Below are 27,290 nucleotides of genomic sequence, written 5' to 3' on the forward strand. Positions count from 1 at the left end.
TAGAAGCGTCAGTTTTATTTTACATTTTTACAATATCGACATCAATATACAAAACAGATGTAGCAAAAAAATATCATGTTAAATACAAACTTCTGTAGTCCTGGAAACTGAAGGTGGAGTAATTTCTTCAAGTCACGTTTGGGGAATGACAAAGTACCATGTACAAGGTTGCATGGCTCTTTTTTGCACAGCAAGTCTTTTCTAAGTTTGTGTGTGGCTACAGCCAGTCTGTGGTATCACAAAGGAGCCCCGTTTCCTCCTCGCACAAAAGCCTCTTGTACTACATGGTTATGTGCTGCTGAAGAAAATCAGGACTTCTCTGACATTAAAACTGAATCAAAGGCTGTAGATAACACTTTGCAAATAGCTTGTGCTTGTTCCTGTAGTGCATAAACACAGGCACATTAAATACTTTCTGAAGAACTTCTAAAATTCTCAAGACTCACTTAAAGCATTTGTTTGGCAGACATGCAAAATGAAGTAGTTTGATTTTATGTGGTCTGCAATGGCATGCGGGAAGCTGTTTGAAAGGAGCTCTTTTGAACAAGCCAGAGTTGTTAGCTTTAATCGTAGCATGACACTAGCATTCAGAAAGTCAGCTCATGTGTTCCCCCAGTACTGCTAAGGCTGTGTCATATCATAATATCCTGACAAGGAATTCTCCTGCTCTTAAGAGGAGATCACTTCCCTTGCCTATAAATAGAAATGCATGCTTCATTACCAGAATTATTTAACCACTCCCTGCTCCGTCACATCTTAAAAAGGGTTTTGTCTTTGAAAATACAAACGGAGGATTGTCCTTAGCTGCTACAATAGCGCTATGGGTTGCAAAGAGCCTTCTCAGGCATGCACATCTATTGGCAGTTTTAGGGAACACAGAGATTTCTCAGGCTGATCAAATGCAGTCCGCAGGGCTTCTTCCCCATCCTTAGCCAGGGCAGATTTATAGTCTTTGAAAATCGATCAATCCCTCTTCTGCCAAAAAGGCTTTACAAGCTTCTTTGGCGTTAGCACCTCCCTTTACAATTAAAATACTGATACTTAAACGGTAAGACTGTAAACATAAACGCTTACCAAACTATTGCACTGATAAACCCAGAGGCTGCATTCTTCAGAGGCTGCGTCTGTTGTCTTCAAAGCCAGTAAACTCTTCCCTGCTCCCAGACCATCGTCATAGCAGACCATCCGTACGATTAAATAGAGGGCATGCCTGTGTAACACATCCTGAAAGCATTGGGCAAGCAACAGTTACCGGGGAACTCTGCAACAGCTGTTTCAGTTTTCTGCACATTTTGAGTCTCTCTCTGACAAAAGAATACTTCGGAGTTATTTACAGGAGAAAAGTACTCCTTGGTAAAACCATAACTAATTTTTTAAAATAAGAATTCATTTTTTTTTACATGGTGATTTAACGTAATTTGAGCTTCAGCTTCTGCCTGAGTTACATTTGTATGTGTTCTGTATTGCTAGCCCTATTACCAAAGCACACAATTGTTTCCCACCTCTCCTCAGTCACCCTCTATACTTAACCTGCCTCTTGCCACATTATTTCCTGGCAGCAGGTCTGCTTTGAGGAAGGAATTTTGATAAAGTGTACTTCTTGCTTTATTGGCAAGTTCCACTTCTGATCTTGGCTGTTCCAAAAAGAGATTTGTTGATGTCATTTGGTACAAGGTTTCTGCAGACCAACCCTCCGAAGCCCTTCTTAAGCCCTCCTACCCAACTGATGATACTCATCTGTTTTATTCCAGTCACGCTGCCTCTAGGTCTGCATAGGAATGCAGAGAAAATAACCTTTCCATCTTGGAACTCTCTAAAAGAGCTAGGTGTACGACCACACTGAAGGAGAAATTAAATGTCAACAGTGGCACAAATGCAAAAAGCCAAAATTTGGAAAAAAAGAATGCAGTGCAATAAAGTGCCTGTGCAAGCTAGCTTAATCACAGAAGGCTTTATCAACTTGTACATGCTTTCAGCTCAAAGCCACAAGAGTGATGAACAAAAAATCTTAAAAATACCTATTGGACCTTTATCAGTGTACAAACGAATTGTAAGTAATAATGTAACCTGTGTTCTTACTGAGGATTAAGAAATTAGGAGGACAGCAAAAAGAGAAGCGTGAGGACCAAATGCTATACTTCCTCCCAGGTATTAGGAAACACGCGTTTTATTTTCTGACAGGAGGCTTTCGGAGTATTCAGCTGTTGAGCAATGCTATCCACCGCTCTCACACTTGAGGCTTTTATGAGCAGGCACTGCCGGGTTGTTGATGGGTCGTGACTTTGTAGGCCAAGTATTTACAGTATCTGGGGCTCTGAGGGCAACCAGAAGGAAACCACATGACTGCAACACAAAGTTATACGAAGGCAACTGGAGGGCCCTGGGGAAGAGACCAGCTCTTTATTTTTAGCAAAACAACTATTTGAAGTGCACTAAAAGAACAAAAAGTACATGGAGGAAATAATGCAAACAAAAAATAGGCTTGATCAATAAAGCGGAATTACAAGGTTTGAGTGCTGGAGTGAGCTCACACTTGTGCACTAGCAGCACAAGGCTGGAACTTTGAAGAGGAAGACAAGATGCTTTTTTCAAGGATGCATTTTTTTTCCTCCACACTAACAGCAATTGAATTACTAACTCAAGAACTTATGGTCTTAGGCACCAGTTATGGCCCCTTCCCCACATGTGAGCATGGCAGTACAGCCACAAAGGAAGACAGGCCCAGAGCATTGTCTGGTGCTCTCTGTCAAAAGGAATGGATTCATGTCAAAAATTCAACAAGGGAAATACGGAGCCCCAAGGAGATATGAAATGAAGTGGTGCTGCTGTGAGAACTTTTTTTTTTTTAAAAAAAAAACAAACCTTTGCTTCAAGCCAGAAGTGACATCTTGGTCACTCAGATTTTCTGTCAGAGAAATAAAAGAAAGCACTTCTCAACTCTCACCAAGTTTGCTGTGAATCACTTACATACTGATCAGATGTTGAAACTTTAATGCCGTATTTGGAAACTCCCATTATAAACTCCTCTTCACCTGGAACAAAAGGTAACTTTCCATCTTGCTTTGGAGGGAAACAAACAAAAGCCTTTAGTGCAGACAGAAGAACATGAACAATGAAGATACGTAGCCTAAAACATATTTATTTGTACTTCAGTCTGCTGGATTAGCAACATCACTGCCCCTATGCATATCTTAGTATGTGGAGTCTGACATTCTTGCATTTGCCCAGTCTCTTTACGTTGTGTGAAGCACTGCGTGAATCCAGCAAGGAATTTGTCATCTGAGGTGGGTGGGGAGGTTGGCCCTGTTACCCTGCGCTGACCCTGGGTGATCCAAGTTCCACACTAGCAACACTTTTGTATTTGGCTGTAAAAATAGTTTCAGATACTTGAAGTGTCAAGCTGCTGTAAGATAAACAGACATTCTGTGCTTTTAAGGGTACAAACCATCAGCTGCCTAACCAGAACATCCCGTTACAGCTTTAGTACAAAAAAATGTAGAAGCAAACAGTTCGGCGAGGATGGCCCAAACATTATTCAAGTTATGTAGTCATAGATTCCTAAGTGGATGTAGTCAGAATTCAACATTTTCCTCTACAGGAAAACTTATTCTATAGTACTGATGAAATCTGGAGGAGATATTCTTTGCTTTATTCTATTCTAACCCTAACTGTGCTGAAGGCGATGCAGCAGCTTTCAGGTGGGACACTCATTCCATAACGACTCACGAGAAGGATCTTGGCTCTGAGTCTGCTTCTTGACAACTGCTTTTGGGTGCATCTTCCCAGTTACTCAACAGGAGGGAACGGAGTACAGCTTTTGAGATCACAGTGTAGTGACTGGGGTTTATTTTTTAAATTAAGCTATTTTATTCTAGTAAGTATAAAACTTATAAGGAAGGATGTTGGTTCACATAATAACACCAAAGAAATACACCTAAGCTTAGGATGTTCTAACATTGTTGGTATTCTTTTGTAATGCACTTACCTGGGCAACATCTATGTAGTTTATCAAGTCCAGTGGCCCTTCTAGATTTTTGCTCTCATTACATTTCAACTTTTCAATGGCACCAACATATTTAACCCTGAATTCTGCACATGTATCAGAATTACTATTGCTTTGTCCTGCAACAAAAGCAAACAAAGCAATCCTGAAGAGCTCATGAACAGTAATTCTTTTCTAATTACTGTTAGTGGGACTAACTAAGTTCCACATTTTTTTGCAGACCTTCAAACACTTAACCTCATCACAGCATATTAAAAACCTCTCTTTAATGATCTGTGATACAGACTTGTTTATACTAATTCTGATTTGCAGTTAACAACCTTAGTCAGAAAACTCAGGAAATCTGATTCTACTTTTATATATACATATATATTTAACGAGCTGTTTAATCTAACAGCGATGTACTATGATCTGGTAATCAAGAACGAGTAAAATCAACTCCCATTTCACTTGCTTCGGTGCAAATGTAAACTTGTAAGAGCATAAAACACAGTTTCACAAAATGTTACATCAGGTTTGTGCTGTGTAACTGACTGATGAGACAGCTAAATGAATTTTTCTTACTTAGACGTGTTATTTAAAAAACAGTGACTTAATACTAGATCGTTTAGAAGCCTGAAGTTATGCATGCATAAGTTGACAGGCTAACAGATATATTCCATTATTAAACGTATGTATTTTAACCTTTTTCATTTTCTGCTCTTATAAATAAACACAAAGTTAGTTTTGCTCCGTACATTTCTGCTCAAACTCTGATTACATACCTGAACTTTTTGTGGAGTCTGTATCTAGACTAGCCACAGTACTAGACCTGGAAAGTCCTCCAAGACTGGAATCTACAGACTAAGAAGAAAATAAATGTCATCAAAAAGCTACTGAGAACATACTAGCCATTCACTTTTAGATGCCCTGCCTCAACTATTTTTTTAACATAAATCAATATTTATATTTCAATTACTTAAGCAGCACTGCAAAACGTGAAGGAAAAAAAAAACACCCTATGCTTTTCCTGAAGTTGTCTTTCTGCCTCATTGAAGGTTAGACTGATATAAATTCAGCAGAAGCCCTTTAGAAGTCCACAAATATTTCAAATAAGGTGGAAATAAAAGAAAAAGAGAAAATGAACCTTAAGGTTATGTCCAGACTTTTCTGGTACTGCATCTTAACTTGAAGAAATTGACAACTACATGCTTGTCACCAATGCTTGAAATAACATAGCAGTGCAAGAGGAGTGAAACGGCACCTTGGAAAATCCAGAATATTCAACTGATCATCCCAAAACCTATCAGACAAAATGGACACATTATTTATAATGAAGAATAGCTTTTAGAGATACTGAGTAACCAACTAATGAAAAACAAACTCACTCTCAGTGCTTTGCACCAGACACCTTCTTAAAGGCAATATTTATCACTAGAGAACAAGCGTACTACTTTTTCTTCCAAACCTTAGGATGTGCTGCCAGAAGAAGCTCTTGGGGGCTCCACTATGGAAATAACCAAGCAGTCTTTTCAGAATACAAGGGCCTTATAACACGAACTTTATGAACTCACATCCTAGTTGCAAGTGAGCCACGCATCTGCCAGCTCGTAACAGGTGGAAGTTTTTCCATAAAGATCACACAGCGAATTCAGCTTACCTTGCTTTTAGTACTGATTTCACTGCTTTGGGAGCTGCTGCTGCTGTGTCGTTTTTTTCCTTTTCTGAACATTTTTTCATAATTGGATCTATGAAGACAATCTAGGTAGCAGGAAAGATAAGAATTAAACTCTAGTATCACCAAGGAAAGGAGCTGCTTGCAAACACCACACTGACTGTATCCAAAGCGTACAAAACGCAGAAACCACTAAGCTAGCGGCTCTAAGAACATAAGCAGGGAAGTTTTTGGTGTTTTTAATTTGTGGCCGGGGAAAAGTCTCTCGAGATCTCTGCTCAAACTTCCCCATTCCTCTGATCCACCCAAAATGCCGCTACCTAGCCTTGAGAGCTGCTGCAAAGGTCTAAAGAGCTGCTGGACTTTCTAATCTATATAAACATACACTTTACATTAATAACACACCTAATATATATAAATATATAATACATATAATACGCATAATACACACATATAAATATGAAGATACACAGAAACGAGACAAAATTTAAAGTGTTTTTCCTCACTTAGAAGCATCAGATGACTTCATTGTTTTAAACTACAGTTAAATGCCTTCTAACACGCATCCCATGCAACCCTATGCAAAGATTACGCCTCCGCTAAAAACTTAAAGCCCAACAAACCACCGAGGCCCCTAGCTCTGAGGAACAAGCCGCTGTAGCACTGCCAGGGGCAGCCTCAGCTACCCGAGGCGCTCCTGAAGGCTGCGGGAAGCGCCACCTCAGGCTTAGTGCCTCGGGGGACACCCCAGCAGCCCCCCAAAACCCTTTGTCCCCCAGCAGCCCCCCCAAATCCTTTCTCCCTGGTAGCCCCCCGCTCCCTCACCTCGCCTCACCCCACCTCCGGCGCCGCGCAGCGCCCCGCCCGCAGGGGAAGGGCGGCCGGGAGGAAGAGGAGGAGGAGGAGGAGGAAGAGGAGGAGTGAGCGGCCATGTCGGCGAAGCGGAAAGCCGAGGCCCTGATCCCGGCGGAGGAGAGCGACCAGCTGCTCATCCGGCCCCTGTGAGAGCCGCGGGGCCGGGCCGGGCCGGGCCGAGCCGAGCCGAGCCCTGCCGCCGGTGGATCGGGCTCCAGGCGGCCTGAGGGAGGCGGGGGGGGGTCTGGCTCCAGGGGGGCTTTTTGGGGTTTCCCTCTCGGGTTTTGGTCGCTTTCCGATGGGCAGCGAGCCTGGAGTCTCCCCATTATCACCTGGCTCATACTAGGAGGATTGCATCCCTTCCTCCTGCACCTTTGAAGCAAAAACTCATTCCTTTCTGCCCTTTACGCTTTGACAACGAGCCCTTTTGTGGGCTTCTAACTCATTATTTTTATATTTTTTTCCTCTGCTAAAGATGCTAATCCAAGGTGTTTCCCGGGAGCGTCCCAAGAGTAATTTGTCCCCAGTAGTTTGTTTTTGGAGCAGCTTTCCATGCATTACGTGTCTCAGCGTGGTGGGAGGCAGGTGTGCAGTAAACACAAGGAGGCCAAAATCATTTCCCAAAACTAGGGATCTTTTTCCTCCTGCAGTATTAAATAGTCTATGATTTCCTCAGAGATAAACTTAGCTGCTGAGTTTCTTTAAATGTCTGAGCTTAAACGTACTCTGTAGTCCTTATTTCAGCATAGAAAAGTAATTCCCCAGAAGGCGCCCATATAGGCTGTGTGTTGAGTCTCGGTAACGGTGATGTCCTTTTGCAGAGGTGCTGGCCAAGAAGTAGGAAGATCATGCATTATTCTGGAATTTAAAGGAAGAAAAATAATGGTAATCATTTCACAAATTGATTTGTATGCCCTCTCGTCACAGTACTTTAGGTCACAAAAAGATGTTACAGGTTAAATCCAATTCCTGCCTGAAGTCAGCCAGAAGAGGCACGTTTTTTAGCTTTCTGGAATAATATAGCATATATGATAGTAGGCATTACAAGGTTTGCCCTGTAAACTAAATCCGTATCTCCAACAGAATGTATGTGTCTTAAGTATGAATTCTAAAATCTGCATGTATTAGGTTTCACTGGAACCTAAGGGTGCAGGTGTGTGTAAGCAGCCCTGTGTAAACACATACATGTTCTTTTCCCCTTTTTCAGGTGTCTTCTCAGACAGTAACTAAAATATCTTGCGGATACCAGTTCTGTATATTCAGGTAGTGTTGAAGTATGGATGAAAGCTTGCATAGGTACAAAATTATATACTAAGAATGGGGCCTTTTAAAAGGTTTTCACCTGTAGAGATAAATCATCCAGACAGACACCCTAGATGTGGTATCCGATACTAAAAGCAATGGTTGAGGAAAAAAAATATTTTTCTGCATAATGCTAAAGGTTACTAGTCTCTTGTAACTATATTTTAGGCCAGATTGGAAGAGAGGTTTTTAATGTTTTTTTTTTTGTTGTTTTTGTTTTTTTTTTGGGGGGGGGAGGGTTCGACCAGGTGACCTCCAAAGATCTCTTCCATTTTCAGTCATTCTGTGATTTTGTAAAGCTTTAACTTTTTTTTTTTTTGTTTGTTTGTTTTTTTTGTTGTTGTTGCTTGTTTGTTTTTTTCTCCAGCTTGATTGTGGCATCCATCCTGGACTGGAAGGAATGGATGCTCTTCCTTACATTGATTTGATAGACCCTGCTGAGATTGATCTCCTCCTAATAAGTCAGTAAGTTGCACCTAGAAGAACATATACACTGAGGTCATGGTCTGAGCCACACTCACTTGTAGGTTGAGAGGCTGAAAATAGGTGTTAGGATGGTACCAGCATGGCAAAATTTTAGTTTCCAACTTATTTTTAAAATTAAGGATGTTCAGTCACTTTTAACCATTGTGACAACTTCTAGAATTAATTTTCTACATAAAGACTTCTGAGAAGTATTGGTTTTCTTGTTTTACTGGCTTTGAATGTAAAAGGTACTTAGAGACTTATGCAAACTTTGAGCCTGGTTTAAATACTACTTACTGGCTGAGGTGAGGGGAGCCGTTTGTACGTGACTTAACCAGTCATAACCAGCTGTCTATATAATACTGACCTTTGGTGATACACATTTGTTCTACCCGTATCTTAAAAGTATTTCTTAGAATATGTCAAATTAGAAGTGTGGCCAAATGATTTTATTTGAATAAAATAAATTATTCAAATATATTCATGTTTTAATTAAGTTTCCTATGTACAAACTTAGGATTGCTTCTATTAGCTTTCTTTTGTCTTAGACATTTGTTGTGTTCCTGGTTCCTGTTACTTTTCCCCCTCTAAATTTGTAAATTACGAAAAAAAAAAAAGTTCTAAGATTGTATGGAAAAGTCTTCATACTTAATGGCAAATTTCCTGTGTTGGTCTTACCTTTTCTCAGTTGTGTTTCCAGTTTCTGATGTACAGGATATAGACCAACATAGTTAACAATGAGGTGGAGAATTTTCATGATATTAATTTACCATTAATATGGTGGAGTGGTGAATTCTATGGTAGTGTTTTGTACTGGTAACATATTAATAGGATTCATGTGTCTATTTTCAGTTTCCATTTAGATCACTGTGGAGCTTTACCATGGTTTTTGCAGAAAACAAGTTTTAAAGGAAGGACATTCATGACTCATGCCACAAAAGCTATTTACAGATGGCTTCTTTCAGACTATGTCAAAGTCAGGTGAGCTGTCCTGTTGGTTTTCTCTTTAACTGCTGATTTATTTCCCCTGTATACCCAACGGGAAACCTAAGGTGAAGCTGCCAAAGGTGGCTGGGTGAACCTGGGCATTGCCACTATTAGCAAGAAGAGAAATAATGAATCATCTTACTGCCTCAGGGGTACTGTGTCTCTAAAATTATTTCCTATCAATCAAAACAAAATTTTACCTTGTTTCCTCTTATTCTTTTCATTTGCCTCATTTGGACCTTGAATCTATTAGCATCTCTTTCCTCCACCCCCATCTGTTTCTCTTTACTCATTCTCTTGCTCTTATTTAATTGCTCTTATTTGATCTTATTTAATGACAGTATTTTTTTTTTCCTAAGCTTTGCAGAAGTAGTGAATTTTAAGTCCCTAAAGATACAACCCACTATCTGGGACAAGGTCAAATTAAGTATTATATCTAGGCAAAAAGGTGCAAAGAGTGCTGCTATTTGCATGGTGTTATTTTCTTTTTTTTTTTTTCTTTCTTTTTTTATTTTCTTCCCCCTTTTCTGTTAACATGTCTTGAGCACATCTTTTCTATGTGAATGCAGTGGTCCTGAGCTTACCTCAACTCAGCAGATTTGGGTCAGAAATCCTCTTATAACTCATTTATTCTAGGCAAATGGGAAAAGTGGTTGGGTTTGCTTTGTGTTTTGAGGACTGGTATATACAGAGCAGATCCTAAACTGAAAAGACTATTATAACGTGACCTTTAAAGAGAGAGACATGTTAACTCTGCTTAGGTGAATGACATTACTGTTCCTGGACTTAATTTCAAATTAAGAAACGTCCCTAATGCCATGGAGGCATGACATTTCTGAATGGGAGTCTTAATGGTGAAAAATCCAGGAACATTTTTTTTTCAACTGCTATATAATCTAAGCTGGTAAAACTAGCTGATATTTAGCCATTTCATTTTTCCAGTAATATATCAGCGGATGACATGCTGTATACAGAAACAGACCTTGAAGAAAGCATGGACAAGATTGAGACCATCAACTTCCATGAAGTGAAAGAAGTGGCAGGAATCAAATTCTGGTGCTACCACGCAGGCCACGTTCTGGGAGCAGCCATGTTTATGATTGAAATAGCTGGTGTGAAGGTATTTTCTTTTTGCTACGCAGTTGAAATCAGGCCTGAATTCTAATGTAGTCATTAATTATTATTGTCCCCTAAGCCTCGCTGCTATGGTCGGAGCTGTTGAGCAGGCTTGGGCACGCAGGTGGGAGGCCTTGACTTAAAGTATGTGTTTTCGCATTGATTAAAACAAGCAAGTGACATTTGTGTATTGAACCAGTTAATAAGTTTGGGTTTTATGGGAGTGAGTTATGACTCAGACTTGGAATCGGTAAATGTGTGGTTTTCCTTGCTGGTCTGCTGATAGCTGAGGCAGTCATACTGAAGCTGCGTTTTAGTAAAAGCTATAAACTGATGGCTGTTTTTCTTATTCTGATTTACCGTGTCTGCCCATCTGGGTATGTAAATGGCCTTCATCAAAGTATGCAAGTTACATTTTTCTCATAACACGCTAATGCTAAAGAAATAGAATTATTGTTACTTTTAGACACAGAGGGATTAAATAAATTATCCTATAATCACAGACAGCTCTGTGTCAAAGCCAGGTATGCAAAACTAATCTCATGAATTGGAGTTTAGTAGGATAATCACAGGGAAAGAAAAGCCTTGAAGAGGGAAGAGAGGCCCCAAGGCTTGCTCTCTAGCAGGACTTTGTCTGTGGTTTATAATGCTTGAGAATTCCAGACAATAAGTTTTAAAAAAATATAGTTACAGAACTGAATTTACAGTGGTTACACTGAAATTTAGACATTTTACTACAGTTTTTTTTTCTGATTAAGGCATGACAGAGAAAGAGATTTCCCCCTTTCTATTCATGACTGAAAACAGATTGGGTTTTAACATCCATTATTCTATTTGCTTCCCTGTGAAGCAAACGAGGAATGGGATAGTAGGTTACCTGTAGACCAGTTGTCTGCTACTGCTGACTCTGTGTTCTTGTACCATTCACCTTTTCATAAGTGGAATGGTTAAGTAAAAACTGTTCAGCTCTGAAATGATCATTTAGGGCATTCTACCCTGCAGTTAAGGATCCATTAAAAATTGCTAATAGTTATTAATGACTTCTTGGTATAATGGAGAACTTGATCATTCTGTTTGGAAAATCTGTTTGACTACAGGCTTTTTGTAAGCATCAGAAATTTTTAGAAAGAATTAAATTAATGGTTATTCATTGTATTTGCATTGTGACATGTAAATGCCAATTCATCTACTTTGTTTTTTCAGGTAGTACCTACTATAGTTTTTTATGTCACTTTTTACTTTAAATGGCAAGTTCGTATATGAAAAACACTGAAAATCACAGAATCACAGAATAGTCTAGGTTGGAAGAGACCTCCAAGATCACCGAGTCCAACCTCCTACCTAACGCTAACAAATCTTCCACTAAACCATATCCCTAAGCTCTACATCTAAACGTCTTTTAAAGACCTCCAGGGATGGGGACTCAACCACTTCCCTGGGCAGCCTATTCCAGTGACTAACAACCCATGCAGTAAAGAAGTTCTTCCTAATATCCAACCTAAACCTCCCCTGGCGCAGCTTGAGCCCATTCCCCCTCGTCCTGTCACCAGGCACGTGGGAGAATAGACCAACCCCCACCTCGCTACAGCCTTCCTTCAGGTACCTGTAGAGTGCAATAAGGTCACCCCTGAGTAATGGCACTAAAAATGGCACTTTTATATACCAAATTAATATGTATATATATTTTTTTAACCTAGTTTTGTTGTAATTAAGGTACTGCTTGAAATACCTTTACTTACTGTAGTTAAAATATATGTATTTATTTTTATTTTTTTATGTAACTGCTTCTCTTTGCTTCTCAGCTTTTGTATACAGGTGATTTCTCAAGACAGGAAGACAGACATCTGATGGCAGCTGAGATTCCCAATATTAAGCCCGATATTCTTATCATTGTAAGTTTTACAAAATTATTTCTTTATGTTAGTAATTACATATGTACAGGGGTATTAGTAAATTAGAACTGAAATGGCATGGGAAAGACAGTGGAGGTTTTATGGTAATATGTGAATGGTGTTCACTGTCCAAACACTTGGGTGTTCAAAACACTCCAACAGTTCTTTTTACTGCATTAAAAAGTCTTAACATCTAATTTTCATTTTATAATTCTGTTACCGTTCATAAGCCTCTAGACATGCCTTTTTAAGAGATTTAACAAGTTTCAGCTTGTATAAATCCCAACCTAAATGTTTTATTTCAGAATGACCAATGGGATCTTCTAGAGTAATGCTGAACATATTTCATTTGTTGTGTCCCTTCTGACTGTTTTCTGTAACTGATAATTATTACATTTTAAATCACATCAAAATCTTATATTTTAAGTAATTCCCATATTTTAGACTAGGCGTTTCTAAACTGTACCACATGTACCACTAGTGAGCCATGTTAATGTAATAACCTGTTCATCAAAGAAGTGGCAGCATTTTCAGTTAGGAAAATATGGTAAAATTGAAACCTCTTAAATGAAGCATCAAAATTTGTAGTTCTACCTTTTATTATTTTTATTTATTTTTATTTTTTTAAAGGATCCCTTTCCAAATTGCTACCAGGGGCTTGGGGAGAAGGTTATTTATCTTGGTGGAGGAGGTGGTTATGGGAATTTGGAGTTGGGGGGGGGGGGGGGATTTTTCCTTTCTTTCCCTTTCCCACTCTGCCCCAACATATTATAAAGCTGAAGACTTAATGCATGCAATGTAATGGCAGACACATGGGAGTCCTTAACTGTAAAGTGAAAGTTCTGTTTCTGCACCAGCGTTTTTCTGAATTGTATTGGATTTAAGAAGATCAGGAATTAGTCTGTGTCAGTGCTTTTAATACCAGGTTTCTCTGTATGTAGGAGTCCACCTATGGCACTCATATTCATGAGAAAAGAGAAGAGCGAGAGGCAAGATTCTGCAATACTGTTCATGACATTGTAAATAGAGGAGGTAGAGGTCTTATTCCTGTGTTTGCCCTGGGTCGAGCTCAAGAACTACTATTAATTTTAGGTATGTATCTTTCCAATTTCTCTTAATAAAAGGCATATAAAAAAGGAGAATGTTTTCATGTGCGGTCTTCCAAGTGTATTAATTTTTTAATAACTTCTCAGCAATTTTTAAGTATGTTAATTACTTGAGAATATATAATATTGTTTGTTCAAATGTGAAATTAAAAATAAAAATCAACCACCCAAAAAGCCTTTTCAAAATGAGTTTATAGGACAGGCAGTTTGGCTATGTGAGGTAGAAAGGAGACTTTTTTACCTATTACCAAGGTAATTCCATGGTAATATGCGCTTAACCTTCGAATCTTGTTGAACTGGGATTTCAGCAAATGGGAAATATTACCTTAGATTGCAAAGTTAGTAATCAAAACATGACTGTTCTATATAAAATGTTTTGCTAAAAAGAGGTATGCTTTCTTCCAAAATTTTACTACTTTTGCCCTTTAATTCACAAACCTACATGAAATGTTTCTAGGAAAAGTTGAGAAGACCATAACCATAGACACTTCTAGCATTTCTAAAGTTTTAATCACAATGGGAAAGCAAATTAGGCTTTGTTAAGAAGACCAAAATGGAGGGAAAAAATTATACGTGATCATAATAAGCTACTTCACATAAAAGATAGAAATAGTTGTTGTAAGGTACTTCGGATATAACAATTTTTAAAGTATTTCCAGGCTTCTGTGCTTCCTTTTAGCAAGAGTAATTTGTTTGATAGAAGAGGTAAAAACTGAACATTTGAAACCTCATGTAGCCATTAGTTTGGAATTTGTTGGTCTTTCCTTGCTGTGTGTAGATATTGAAGTGACATTCTAAAGGAAAGCTTGGAAGTACATCTACTAAAGCTAGACATGCAATTGGATGCTTAATTAGGTAGAAAATACGATCGCATCTCACATGCATACACAACTGAACCCGCGGGCTTCTGTGTTTGTGTTCCTTCCATATGTGTCTGACAAAAAATAAGATACTGCATTATGATACAGAAATGTATGATGATGGGTGCAGTCTCTTGATATTAGAGTAAATCCTGCTACTGGCCATCTTTTATTGGCTGTCTCCCCCTTGTATTTGAGCTGATTAAGATATCCATGACAGTGAACTGCTCTGACATACTCTGAAAACTTTGTCTGCAGACCAAAGCTGCGAGGTTAAAGCTGTATCATTTAAATGTACAAATACAGCCAAAAGAGCATACTACTCTTTTGGGGTGACTGTTCTGCAGTTTTGCAATATAAATATGTTTTATATTAGCAGAGTTGTGCCCAAGTGAGAAAACGAGTAAGTTGTGCTTGCGTATCTGCACTCAGATCTCCTCTTCATGTTTAGTAAAGGTCATCGCTACTGTCATCAGTGTTAAAAATGAGTTGTGATTAGTGGAGGGATTTTTTTTCCTGTTTTTGTTTCAGTTAAGCTTGTAAAATGCAACTGTTGGTGATAATACAGGAAGCCAGGTGTGTAACTGGGTAATCCCTTCACTCCTCAAACTCTGTGGATTTGTTTTACAGAACTTTGATGTAGTGAATTCCCACTAACATCTACGTGCAGATGTCTCTAGCTGTCAGATATATAACTTATATTTGTCAGAGACATTTAAGCTTTCTTACAGTGGTGTGGTAGAACTTACTTTGTTGTAAAAGTAAATTTAGTGCCGTGTGGCATATACGTATACTGTGTGGCTGAAACTGGTGATTGACTGGGGTTGTCCGTTTGTTTGTATTAGAGTTACATACACTTTCAGTTGGTGATTGTTTTTTCTTCTTTAGTAGGCCAGGTGGAAAAAAAAAGAGTGATTTTCTGTAATAAAAATGATAAAAACATTGCTAAATCTGCTTTACAAAAAGTATAAACACTTCTGAGAAGTATGCATTTTGGAGATAATGCTGTCTTTGTGAGCTGTTTGGTTTGTTTTTTTTGTTTCAGATGAATACTGGCAAAATCACCCAGAACTCCACGATATCCCTATTTACTATGCCTCCTCTTTGGCAAAGAAGTGCATGGCAGTTTACCAGACATACGTCAACGCCATGAATGACAAAATCCGCAAGCAAATCAACATCAACAATCCATTTGTTTTCAAGCATATTAGTAACCTGAAGGTAAGGTTGTCTTATAATAGGGGAAGATTGAAGAGTTCATATTTGCTGAATAGTTTGCATGTGTACTATCCTAATAGTTACAGGTTTATAGCTGAATTTTCTGCTCTCCCATTGTTTAGAGGGCTGGATGAGGGGAGCTTACATCCCAACTTTTCTTCCAGTATCGATCTGTATGCTTATAATTTGCCCCTTATGGGCATCACTAAGAGAAACTTTCCTGCAAAGAGCCTTTTTATGAGAATGCTGTTATCTGTGAATGTAGGGCTCTACTTCTGCGTTGTTCAAGGATGATGGTAACTGATGCTCCTGCTGTTTTCCACTTAGAGTATGGATCATTTCGATGATATCGGCCCGAGTGTGGTGATGGCCTCCCCAGGTATGATGCAGAGTGGCTTATCCAGAGAGCTGTTTGAGAGCTGGTGCACAGATAAGAGGAATGGAGTGATTATAGCCGGGTACTGTGTGGAAGGAACGCTTGCTAAGGTAAGTTGTTAATGCACCACTAATTCTTACTAACTACCATGCACGTTGCATTTAAAAAGAATTGGCCAACAGGACATTTTCAGTGATGTTATAGAGAATGAGCTTTTCTAGGAGGAGTTATCTTGTCAGGAGAAAGAATCACTGATACTTTTCTCTATGTCTAGATATTTGAGAGGAGGAACCCTAGCCCCAGTGCTAGAGGAGTCAGTGTTAAATCTAACACTACTTATGTGTCACAGATCATGCCTTATGCATGTTGTGCCACTGTCTGCTTGTAGAAAATTCCTTCCTAATTCTGGCAGCTAAGGGCAACCAGAGTGTTTAGTTTTGCCTTTAGAGAAAGAAATCAGACAGTTGTTATAATTTCAGTGTAAATTTTAGAGATGTATGTGGTGGAAGAATGAACTCCCAAATCTGCTGGGCATGTAAAAGATTAAATTTGTGTGTTGTGCATGTTTTTTTTTTCTATTTGTGACTGTTTGTTTTGTGAAATTTTAGGATTTTTTTCTGTTCTTCACATTTAACTTAACTGTCAATATTATTTTGTTGATAATTGAACTGTAAAACCTTAGTTTTATGGTGTCTGCAGGAGTCTCTTAATTTTTTATTTAAAGAAGTGCTCTTTTTTTTCTAGCACATCATGTCTGAACCCGAAGAGATCACAACTATGTCAGGGCAAAAACTCCCCCTGAAGATGTCTGTGGATTACATTTCTTTCTCTGCTCACACAGATTATCAACAAACTAGTGAGTTTATCCGGGCCCTGAAACCTCCGCACGTGGTTAGTATACATGCTGCCCGTTTCTCCAGAATGGGATTCATCAAACCAGTTCACAGCCTTGAGTCATCAAGGCAGCGATTGGGTCTAGCAGTAGCCAGCATCCCTATCCTTTGAGTAATAAAAGGTGAAGACTTTGCCTTTTTTCACTGTTACCTTAGTGAAGTAAAGATGAACCTGCTCTTGACTGTCTGTCTGTGGGAATATCTCAGAATTGTACATTTATTTGTGCATGTATATATTTATCTACATGCAAACACAAAACCATAAAGCTAACTTTCATGGTTGAACTGAAGTTAATACTTCCTTTCAGAATATAACAATGTGTTCATGTATGAAAAGTGAAATGAAATCTATATAATGCGTTCTACTTACTTGCTTGTATTTTCCTACATATAGTGTCAAGGTATTGTTCCTTCAACTAATGTTCAGAATTCAAACACAAGCATAGAACTGCATGTAGAATAACTGAACTAAATTTTCACATATTATGTCATCATGAAATGCACATTTTCATGAAGATGAAGTACAAGATGGCAGTTTTAGATAATTTGCTTACTAAACATGTCTGGTTGGGCAAATACCCTATGTTAAAAGGAAAACTGTCTTACAGATTTTAGTTCATGGTGAACAGAATGAAATGGCCAGGTTGAAAGCAGCATTGATACGGGAGTATGAGGATAACGATGAAGTTCATATAGAAGTTCATAATCCTAGGAATACCGAAGCAGTGACATTAAACTTCAGAGGAGAAAAACTTGCCAAGGTATAAAATTAATATTTTCTTATCTGTACAGCAGTATTTTTCTCTGGATTAAAAACTAAATTCTTTAAAATTCTTAAAATTCTTTCAAGACCCTAATTTAAATTGCTTTTATATTGCATGTGTTTTACAGGAACTCAGAGTGTGTGAATGTTGTTGGCTGGTTTTTATTTTTGTGGGGGGAGGGTTGTTGTTTTTTTCATTTTTGCCAACCTAAATCTATGCTGCTATCGACAAATCTGCTAGTGCTTTCAGCCCCATCATCCCAATCCATTTGCTGTATGATCCAAAACAGCAGTTCTCAATTTTCTCCCGACAAAGAACATCAATTCCAGTCATGTTAGAGCGCTGAATTCTGTGCATAAATAATGTAATAGTTTTCATTTACATTTCAGGAAGATGCTGTCAAACCATCTATACATACTAGAAGAGAATAATTGCTTTGGCTGAATTAAATAATTACATGCTTGACTGTAATCAGACATTTAGAAATGCTGTCTCCAGATACTTTAATCAGTGAGACAGTTTGTAAAATAAAATCCTTGTAAAAATGATTGTCTGGCAGAAGAAAGTTTGTAGCCATGACTGTGCAGTGTATTTTGTAAAATGATTAAAAAAAAACAACAAAAAAATACAGCTTAAAGAGAATATTTTACAAGTTTATATGCATGTGTTCTGAGTAGCAAGAAGTATGATGCATTTAAACTACTATGATAATATTTCATGATAAAATCTTCAAATAATACAACAAAATCTAAATAGTGAAATAAGTAGAAGCTAATATGTACAAGAAATTGTAGAGAAATGTGTATTAATTGAACTACATTCTGATTAGAAGCAGAATCTAGTTTAGATTCTTTAAAGAAGACCCTTTTTTGATGACTAGTCCCTAATAGCCAACTTCTATTAGACTCAACTGAATTTAACAACAGTTTTCTCATGGTACATAAGTTTGAAGGAAGAGTGATTGAAGATCACTCATTGATGAATGATCAATGATGAAGATCACTCATCAATATCCTTATTAAATAACTGGTATTTAATAAGGACCTAATCTTAACTCCTTATAGAATCAATGCCAAAAATGGCACTGGTGCTACTGATAAGCAGTGTCACAGTTTAATTTATCAAGTATTTACAAGCCTAGCAGTAGTACTGGAACATAGTGCCTAACTGCTTTGTGCACTGGAGTTACTTGTAGGTAACGGGGACTTCTTATAGAGCTGAACTCCAGCACAACCTTAAGATGAAGGGCCAAGGTGTTAGTTGTCTGCTAATGACATGTGTGGAGCAGGGTCCAGTGATTTGGCATGCACAGGTAGCTACCACACTGGCTGGAGTGCTGTGCTGAAAATAAATTGGCTCTTCCTCAGAGCTCTGTGAGAAAAAAATCTGTACAGTTTAATTCCTCTTTTCTGTTAGTGAGATCTGTATTTATGGACTTTGAACCTTTTGAGTCTTCCTAAAGGAGTCCAACTTTCTTGTCAAAGCAGGACCAACTACAGCAGGTGGCTTAGACCCCCACACAGTCCCATTTTAAAGGTCTGCAATGTCTACATAACCTTTCTGGGCAGCCTGCTCTGGTGTTCAGCTACCACAGGTTGAAAAAATTCCAGGTCTTTCCTAGACATACGAAAAGATTGGAATGCCATTTCTTCTCACTAGGTAACAGTGCTCTTCTCTCAGTTTGTGTGAAAACTAGGAAGCGTTGTTGAAAATTAGGACACCTGGCTCTTTCTGGGAGTCAGTTACATGGCCAGAATTCTAGAGTTGTTTACAAAATAGAATAATAATACATGTTTTCTGTGGCAGCCACTGGAGAAAGAACATCTTTCGGTTTTTATATTTTACTGTTTCAACATTTTATTGTTTTTCATCCTAGAGTGTTTGTTGTCTGTGTTTATGCTGACCTTCCTTTATTTTCAGAGTAATTCTATACCATGTTTGTTTTTTTCTGAGGACCTATATTCATCTCCATGGTTAACTTTAAGCTATGAAAACATCCGATTGCTTTGTTGCAATATATGCATTTTTTTTCTTTTCAGGTGATGGGATCTTTAGCAGATAAGAAGCCAGAACAAGGACAGAGAATTTCTGGAATCCTAGTTAAAAGAAATTTTAACTATCATATACTTTCTCCATGTGACCTCTCCAGTAAGTAAAGAGAGTAATATGCTTAGTGGGCGATTGGAACTTTCTGTATCCTTCTGTCATTAAAACGCATACAGTACTGTTTGTTTTTCCTGTTATTTTGTATTGCCTAAGGTTCTAAACTGTTGAAGTGAGAAGGCATTCAATTCATTGTCCTCAGAAGTTTAAGATCTTTTCTGTCCTTTCTCGGAAAGAGAAGCAGCAAAATTGTTTTCTCCTTCTAGTTATTAAAGCTTCTTCCTGTGTTTGAATATGCATCGTAGGTACCAGTGAGAGCAGAAGAGCACCGTGATCGATTGTCTTGCTCGTTTCTAAAATGTCATTAATTCTTAGTGTAAAAATCATATTACTGTGAAAGTACTGCATATTTCTCCTATGCTGTATGTTACTATATAAATTGATTTATTCTCAGAACAGAAGAGTAATTAAATAGTGTAGTGAGGTTGAAAGAGCTGGGGGAAAGCAATTCTGCTGTCCTGTCCTAGTTCATTGTTTGCCTGTAATGCATCTGATAAAATAATAAGCTTTTGCTGGTTCCTTGACTACAAATGGTGTATTTATCTCACAATAGGTATTCTTTACAAACTATCCTTTTAAATCCTCTGTCTTAAATGTTTTGGTGATTATTTGGAATCATTTCACTGTAGTGACAACTTTATTTTTTTAGGAAGCAAATTAAAAAAGCTCATTTTTAATACATTCTTTTAAAATTTCTTTCAGATTATACAGACTTGGCTATGAGCACTGTAACACAGACACAAGCCATTCCATATACCGGCCCTTTCAATCTCCTTTATTACCAGCTACAAAAGCTTACTGGTGCGTATTTGGGAAGAAATGTTTGTGATTTATAGTGGTCAATTTTTAAAAGAACTTACAGTCCTCAGGGAGCTTCGGAGTGGATTTTTTATTTTTTTTTTGCTCTGCCAGTAATTGAAGTGTCACAATTTGTTTTGTATTTTTAAACTTTTATTAGATTATGCAGCTTCTGCCAGATGTCGTTCATGGGCATGACGAACCCTCTACAGGGATCCTACTGTAGCTGTAATACAGAATCACGAGCATCTAACAGTATAGAGTTGCAGATGATTTTTTTGTCTCCTATCAGGACCCAAAGTGAATACTCTGATGAAAAATCTATTAAATGCTCTTTTGTCTCTGGCCCCAAAATAGAATGGTTATTGGCATCTAATTAGTAAAACAAAGACAGAAACTTTGTCATACAACCTCTTTTGTCCCTCCCCGTGAGGGGCGAATCTAGTCTTCTTGGCTTTTTCTGAGCCAGAAGCCATTTAAATCTGCTCCTATTGTGATCTGCAGTGCCTCTGTCTAGCTTTCTTAAAGGACAGAGGCATCTCCAGTCCTAGTTCATTAAAAGCAGGCACGCTTTCTAGGATGCCTTCCCAGATTTGAAGCTCAGGATTCTTCTTTTTGTGACAGTCACCTAGTGACAGAGCCAAATTCATATCACCAGGTCTCTTAGCCTGAATGCTACCTCACCCAAAAATGCTTTTGAATTTAAAGTATTGTAAACATTCAAAGCATTGAATGTAAACTTGTGTAAACAATGGGTTGTCCTTTAGGGTAGAGGAGGAGCTGGTTGGTGCACTCAGGTCAGTGTACTAAGGCAGTCACATATAAGAATCCAAAACAAGTGAAATGGCCAATATTACATACCAAAAAAAAAAGGACAAAGCAAAAAATAAAATAATGTTATCAGGTAAGGGAAGAGAGTAAGCACTTCAGGCTTAGAAATGGATTGTGAACTGCTGTGATAATAACGGACAGCCCTTCTCATCCTTAAAATGACCTGTCTTCTTCTGCAGATAAAATTGGTCCTGTTCTCAGTATAATTTTATCCTTGCTAACCATTTGTCGCTACTTTTTAGGTGATGTAGAAGAAATAGAAATCCAACAAAAACCAGCCCTGAAGGTTTTCAAAAATATTACTGTGATCCAAGAACCAGGCATGGTAGTCCTTGAGGTAGGCACTGGTGGGGAAGAAACAAATACCCTCTTTTCTGTAGAATAGTATCATATTGATGCCATGCAGGATTAAATGTTTTAAGTAAAGTTTCCTTTGAGCTATGGCCCTGTGTTGATGCATGTTGTTTAACTTAGCATGTTTCTTTTTATGCAGTAGCTCAAAAGTCTAATTCAATGTCTTTTTTTACTTGGCAAATATAGCGATTGGAAATCAGGTCAGTTGGTGTTCTTTCCCTACAGCCCCTAGTTGTGTTAATTAATAACTATTTCATAAATGTGTTCAGAAACATTCAGCAGTCTGAATTTTTCATGGGAGGTTACTAGAATATATCAAGTTACAAGCAGTTACAAATAATAAATGTATGAGAGTCATTTTAAGCTAGAATTCAGGGAAAAAGTAAAAGAACGTCATTAATGTTGGTTTTGTATTGCATTATTCATTCAGCCCAAATAATGCTCAAATTATATAAATTTTTATCTTCCAGTGGGTGGCAAATCCTGCTAATGATATGTATGCGGACACCGTGACAACAGTGATACTGGAAGTTCAGTCAAATCCTAAAATACAGAAAGGTAGTAAGTTTACTGTATGTTTATTTAACTGAGGCTTTCTTCTTAATTTTTGATATCAAGCTAAAGGGATATAATGCCATGTAATAGATTTTCCATTATCGTGCTTCATCTCGTTATGAAACTTCTTCACTTCTTCAGATTTTTTGCTACTTAAATACAGAATTACAACTTGATTTTCCTTATTTGTAACACATTCACGTGTTGAAACTTTCTTTTATACATCACCTTATAGCTGACTGTGGAAAATACAACCTTACTCTTTGGTTTTTTTTTTTGTATATAAACTATTTAAACTACATCATTCCTGATACAGATTTAAATATTTAAGTTTCTTATTCAAAAGTCATGGTTACCATTCAGGAGTGGTATTCCAGTGATCATATAACAGAAGGAGATAGGTAGGTTATGCTATAAAAAGTCTGACTAATTTCACAATTACACTTACTAAGACCCAGTAACCACATGGTATTACGTGGTGGTGGTAGTGTCATCAGATACCAAGTTGCTTTGCTGTTCAAGAATTAGAGGAATTTTGTTGGGATTACCAGTGATGACAGTTTATATTTTTTTGTTCCACTGTTTTGTTTTTGGATATCTATGACACTATGCTAAGAATCTGGAGTGGGCATTGAATATTGGGTTGGCCTCCCTTCTATGACATGGAAGATAAATGTTGGCAACTGGGCAACGCAGTAAGACCAACAATTCAGTAATAATCCATTTATCAAAATAAAATACTTTAAAAATAATTATTATCTAGGGTTTAAAATCACTTTTTTAAGCCATTACTTGCATCATTACTTGGAATATACATTATTATTATTTTAAAAGATCTTACAAAGATTATTAAATTCTGCCTTTGTGTACTCTTGCTCTCCTTGTGAAATAAGTAGCAGTTGAGGATACATCTTAGAGAGTTATTTATCTTGGGCTTGGCTGAAGTCAGGCAAGCAGAATTCAAAATTATATTCATGGGGTGTTATACAAAAGTAATTGTACGGTGTTAAGTGTTTAGTCTCACACCTGTCTCAATAAATCTGTTCAAAATTCTTTCTCCTGAGTTGAGAAATTCACCCAGCAGTTCTTTCACTATTTTTGGATAAAGGTTATATGGTTCACTTGATCTAAGCAAATTTAGAGTGTAATTTTCATATCTTGGTTGTGATTATTTTTAGTATGTATCTTCTTGGCAGCCCCTCTAGACATGTCCTCATGTTCTGATATACAGAAACTAATCAAAAATATCCATTTTATTTTTGGATGGTACTTGAGCTTCTTCATTTTTTTTTTAATCTTTCTTCATATGACTGAAAAATAATTTAAAAAAACTTTTACATTTTTAAAAAATTCTTATTGTAATATCTGACTTGGCTTGATTTTTCTGCTTTATCTATACAAGTTGGTAGTGACAGTATCAGGCTTTCTTGTCCCACAATTAATTCCTTTTTCTACTTTTCTATACCTTTTTTGCATTATTTCTCATGTTGCTTCATGGTTTCCAATATAAGGTTGCTTTGCTTAGTACATTGTTACTGCATTTTATCTAAGAGATGGTAAATTTTTAAAATGCACTGGCTTAGTCTATGCAATTATGAGGTTTTCCAAAGAATTTCAAAGAAATTCGAATTACCGTTGTGTTCAGTTCTCTGAACTCTTTAGCTGGTTCCGAAATCTTGAAAACTAGTTTTTAAATAGCCTTCTTAAATAAATTCAAGTTGATAGGTCTGTTTTCACTTCCTGCTCCTTTAATCATCAGATACTGAAATGATCATGTTCAAAAGAAAATTACGTGTTTCAAACTATCTGTTGATTTTGAAATGAAGTCTAAAACTAGTATCAATATTTTTATTCCAACCTTTGTATGTTGGAACATGTTCCAGGAATTTCAGTGCTTATTACTGTCATTCATGTTAGCTCTCCAGTTTTGCTTTGTGTTCTCTGTATGCTCCTTCCTGGACTCCATGATGAAGAATTTTCCTACAGGTAGAGAAAGTGGAGGGATTATATACAAGTGATGTAAATGGATTGCTGTAAATGGATGTAAAATGTGAGCACTTCATTGACTTTTCCATCTTTTCCATCTTTTTTCTTCAAATACATTTTCTTTAGAAATTGTTTAAATGCATGTACTTTGCATAGCTTTTAGATTATTTCTCATGAGAGTCAATTAGGAACTAGGTATATATATAATCAATTAGCCAATTTTCCCTCTCAGCAAATGTCTGTGAAAGTAAAATAACATTTCTTTTCAGCTGCAGTGCAAAAAATCTCCAAAAAAGTAGATATGGATGTGTATAGCAAGAGAATGGAAATCATGCTTCAGTAAGTTGGCATATATTTTTTAAAATGAAAGTGATTGCTGTTAATCATGTGAATACAGTAAATTTGTGTCTGTTTATTTGTTTAAAGATAGAATTATTTTAAAATAACCCATCCAAATTGACATTAGTCAAATTTCTGTGGAGGCCAGGAATTACATAAAGGCAGAGGTACTGTTAAAAACAAAAAACAAAAAAAAGGGCTCAGCATCATTGAAATTTTGAATCCAGGACCCAGCTATTACTTCCAGAAGCAGAGTTCTTAATTATACTATGAGTGCTTATTAATAAAAATAAAAAATATTTTGGATCATTTCTTTAAAATTTACCTCTTTGGGAATCAAAGGAATCCTTCCCTTTATTTATGATGAGATTTATTTCAGTTAAATCCTTACTGTTATGTGACACCCTCTCTCATAATAATTTAGATCAGCACTTCTTGGTTTATCTAAGTGGGTTAAATAATAGTTTCTGAAAGGAGATACACTGCTGGTAAAATGCTTTTGGAAGCCTAAGATTAATGGAAATAACACATAAGTTTGCTGTTTGTCCATGTGTTATGTGTACTCATCTTTGTTTTAGGGATATGTTTGGAGAAGACTGTGTAAGCTCAAAAGATGGCTCTGTTTTGTGTGTCACAGTAGATGGAAAGACTGCAAATGTCTCTCTGGACACTCGGGTATGAACAGTGAAGCACTTTATTTATCTGTACTGTGTTCAGTAGGAATTATGCTAACAAAATTTTTCATCATCTTGATCCTTTTGTTCTTACTAATAACATATTACAAACATGGGTAGCAGGAATAAATCCCCTGGATTAGCTCTCAGGTGCTGTTCTTAGGGATGGCAAAAAATATTTTAAGTGTTCTGCAGATGCAGAAGAAAAGGTTGGTCCCTGCCCAAAATGTTATCTGTTAAAACACAACGAATGAATGCTAACTAAGCTAATGCTAAGAGGATAGCAGGTTACATTATTGTGGTTAACATACAGTGCTACCTGTGCCATTGGTTTTCCATTTTATAATAATAAAGTAAGATACATTTCAATATATACATAGTACAGAAAAACACAGCACTGATGAAAAGAGCTCCTGCAATAGAGAAAACAGAAATAGATTGGAGAAAAGTGCAAACTGCTTAACCAAAAAGTCAGGTTTCATTTTCATCTGATGTTATACTGATATGTGCTTTTATTTAAAAAGCAAACAAATAAACAAAACAGAAACCTTAATGTCAACTCAACTGCAACAGTGCTGTCTTTGTAATACTTGTTTTGGCAATGGTGAACTTGTGCCATTGTGAACCACATTCTGTATGAAAGATTTGTTCTTTACGTGCCTGTATGCATCTTCTTGTAAAACTTTAATAGCTGTAAAATCAAAACTTGATTAATACAGATCTGACTAAATGGTGGGATGTGTGGATTTTTTTTCCATGTTAACTGTTAACCCAGTGCTCTTACAATAGCTTGCTAAAGAGACTCAAAGAAATCAAGAAGTTACTGTCGTAGTGCTTAGAAAGTCCACGGGGTTGTGAATAATATTACCATGTAATTGCTGCCCCTTGCTTTGAGAGAGCAGGCAGGGGATTGGTTGGGATGCTGAGGAACTTGCATGCTTGGGTGGGGCATCCATACTTTCTCCATGGAGACTTTTAAAATTGTTCTAGTGATAAAATAATCATGTTTGGGTTCTACTGTATTGTAAATGTTACCTCATGTGTGGGAACATCGGTGTGGAGATGGAGTACTGGTGCCAGGATCTCTGAATCCCCATATTTTTCAATATTAACCTAATAAAATGCAGATGAATCCGCAGATAAAATTAAATCTCAAGGACTGAACGTTGTGTTTTTATTTGATTTTGAATCAAATGCAATCTATAGAACTTGAGGCATTTCACATAGTAGTCTTGAAGCAAATGACTAACAGAACATGAAATTAATTTTCCTGTTCTTTAGCAAGACTTCTGTAACTCTTCACTGAACTTTTTCACATGTTGAAGGACCATTTAAAAATAGGCAGCACTGCTGATGACTCTATATAACTTTAGTTTTAATTTGCATAGCTACTCTTTCCTTTCCCCTTATGACTATTCCTGATATTCTGAAAAGGAATATGAAGTGCTAGTTTTCCTAACATACTTCTTTTTTTTATTCCCAGACAGTTGACTGCGAGCCAGGAAGTGAAGATGATGACTCCCTTCGTGAAATGGTGGAACTCGCTGCGCAGAGGCTCTATGATGCCCTCAGCCCAGTACACTGACCTCTGTAGATATCTAGGACACAAGAAAAAACTTTTAATGTTCAAATTTATTTGGACTATTTTTTTAAAATTAAATAAACTTTTTTCTTCAGTAAAGACAGATGCATCAATTCTGTGACTGTGAAGCTGCTAAATTATTTCAAATAATGGGTGAGCAACATTATATCAACTATATTTGTACATATAGATCACAATAAAATTAGGCAAAGTATGCATATGCTCCTTTTTTCTTACATGCATGTACAACAAATAAGAAAAAAATACTAAACTGGTGTGGACTGACATGCCTTCTAAATGTTGAATTACAGAAGCTAAATGGAGTTTCACATTTTTGGAGATTAATATTTGCAGGATAAACTAGATGGTTTGAGTTTGCATATGCGCAGAATCAACCTCAGATATTATTTTGTTCCTGTCAGGGAAGCATTTACCTGCATGCTTTTATCTGCTTGAAATCAAGGGGGCTTAAACACATTTCAAATGGAATCCAGGTTTGCATGCTGAGATTAACTGC

The 27,290-nt window shown here is 37.2% G+C and overlaps 2 protein-coding genes across 7 annotated transcripts; one reads left to right on the top strand and one right to left on the bottom strand.

Moving 5' to 3' along the window:
* ITGB1BP1 (integrin subunit beta 1 binding protein 1) lies at positions 1-6,541 on the bottom strand. Of its 5 annotated transcripts, none has more exons than XM_035322729.1 (7): positions 6,493-6,534; positions 5,643-5,743; positions 4,768-4,846; positions 3,986-4,122; positions 2,968-3,060; positions 1,075-1,224; positions 1-380 (listed from the first exon to the last, which is right to left on the bottom strand). In XM_035322729.1, exons 2-7 carry the CDS (start codon positions 5,712-5,714, stop codon positions 309-311), a joined length of 603 nt encoding a protein of 200 aa, XP_035178620.1. In that variant the 5' UTR covers positions 5,715-5,743; positions 6,493-6,534; the 3' UTR covers positions 1-308. The 5 variants fall into 5 exon arrangements, with proteins under 5 accessions (XP_035178620.1, XP_035178622.1, XP_035178624.1 ...); XM_035322731.1 differs by having other exon boundaries at positions 6,483-6,528; XM_035322733.1 differs by lacking the exon at positions 6,493-6,534 and adding an exon at positions 5,130-5,285 and having other exon boundaries at positions 2,968-3,032.
* CPSF3 (cleavage and polyadenylation specific factor 3) lies at positions 6,511-26,989 on the top strand. Of its 2 annotated transcripts, XM_035322727.1 has the most exons (18): positions 6,511-6,658; positions 7,334-7,397; positions 8,182-8,279; positions 9,132-9,260; positions 10,209-10,386; positions 12,185-12,274; positions 13,216-13,366; positions 15,286-15,461; positions 15,786-15,944; positions 16,579-16,725; positions 17,336-17,488; positions 19,531-19,639; positions 20,357-20,455; positions 21,526-21,620; positions 22,108-22,195; positions 24,448-24,517; positions 25,096-25,192; positions 26,675-26,989. In XM_035322727.1, the coding sequence occupies exons 1-18, from the start codon at positions 6,588-6,590 to the stop codon at positions 26,774-26,776; spliced, it is 2,076 nt and encodes a 691-aa protein (XP_035178618.1). In that variant the 5' UTR covers positions 6,511-6,587; the 3' UTR covers positions 26,777-26,989. The 2 variants fall into 2 exon arrangements, with proteins under 2 accessions (XP_035178618.1, XP_035178619.1); XM_035322728.1 differs by lacking the exons at positions 6,511-6,658; positions 7,334-7,397; positions 8,182-8,279 and having other exon boundaries at positions 9,209-9,260; positions 10,337-10,386.
* Positions 26,990-27,290: the final 301 nt, after the last annotated feature.

This window comes from Oxyura jamaicensis, chromosome 3, assembly GCF_011077185.1.
Source record: "Oxyura jamaicensis isolate SHBP4307 breed ruddy duck chromosome 3, BPBGC_Ojam_1.0, whole genome shotgun sequence".
Classification (NCBI taxonomy): domain Eukaryota; kingdom Metazoa; phylum Chordata; class Aves; order Anseriformes; family Anatidae; genus Oxyura; species Oxyura jamaicensis.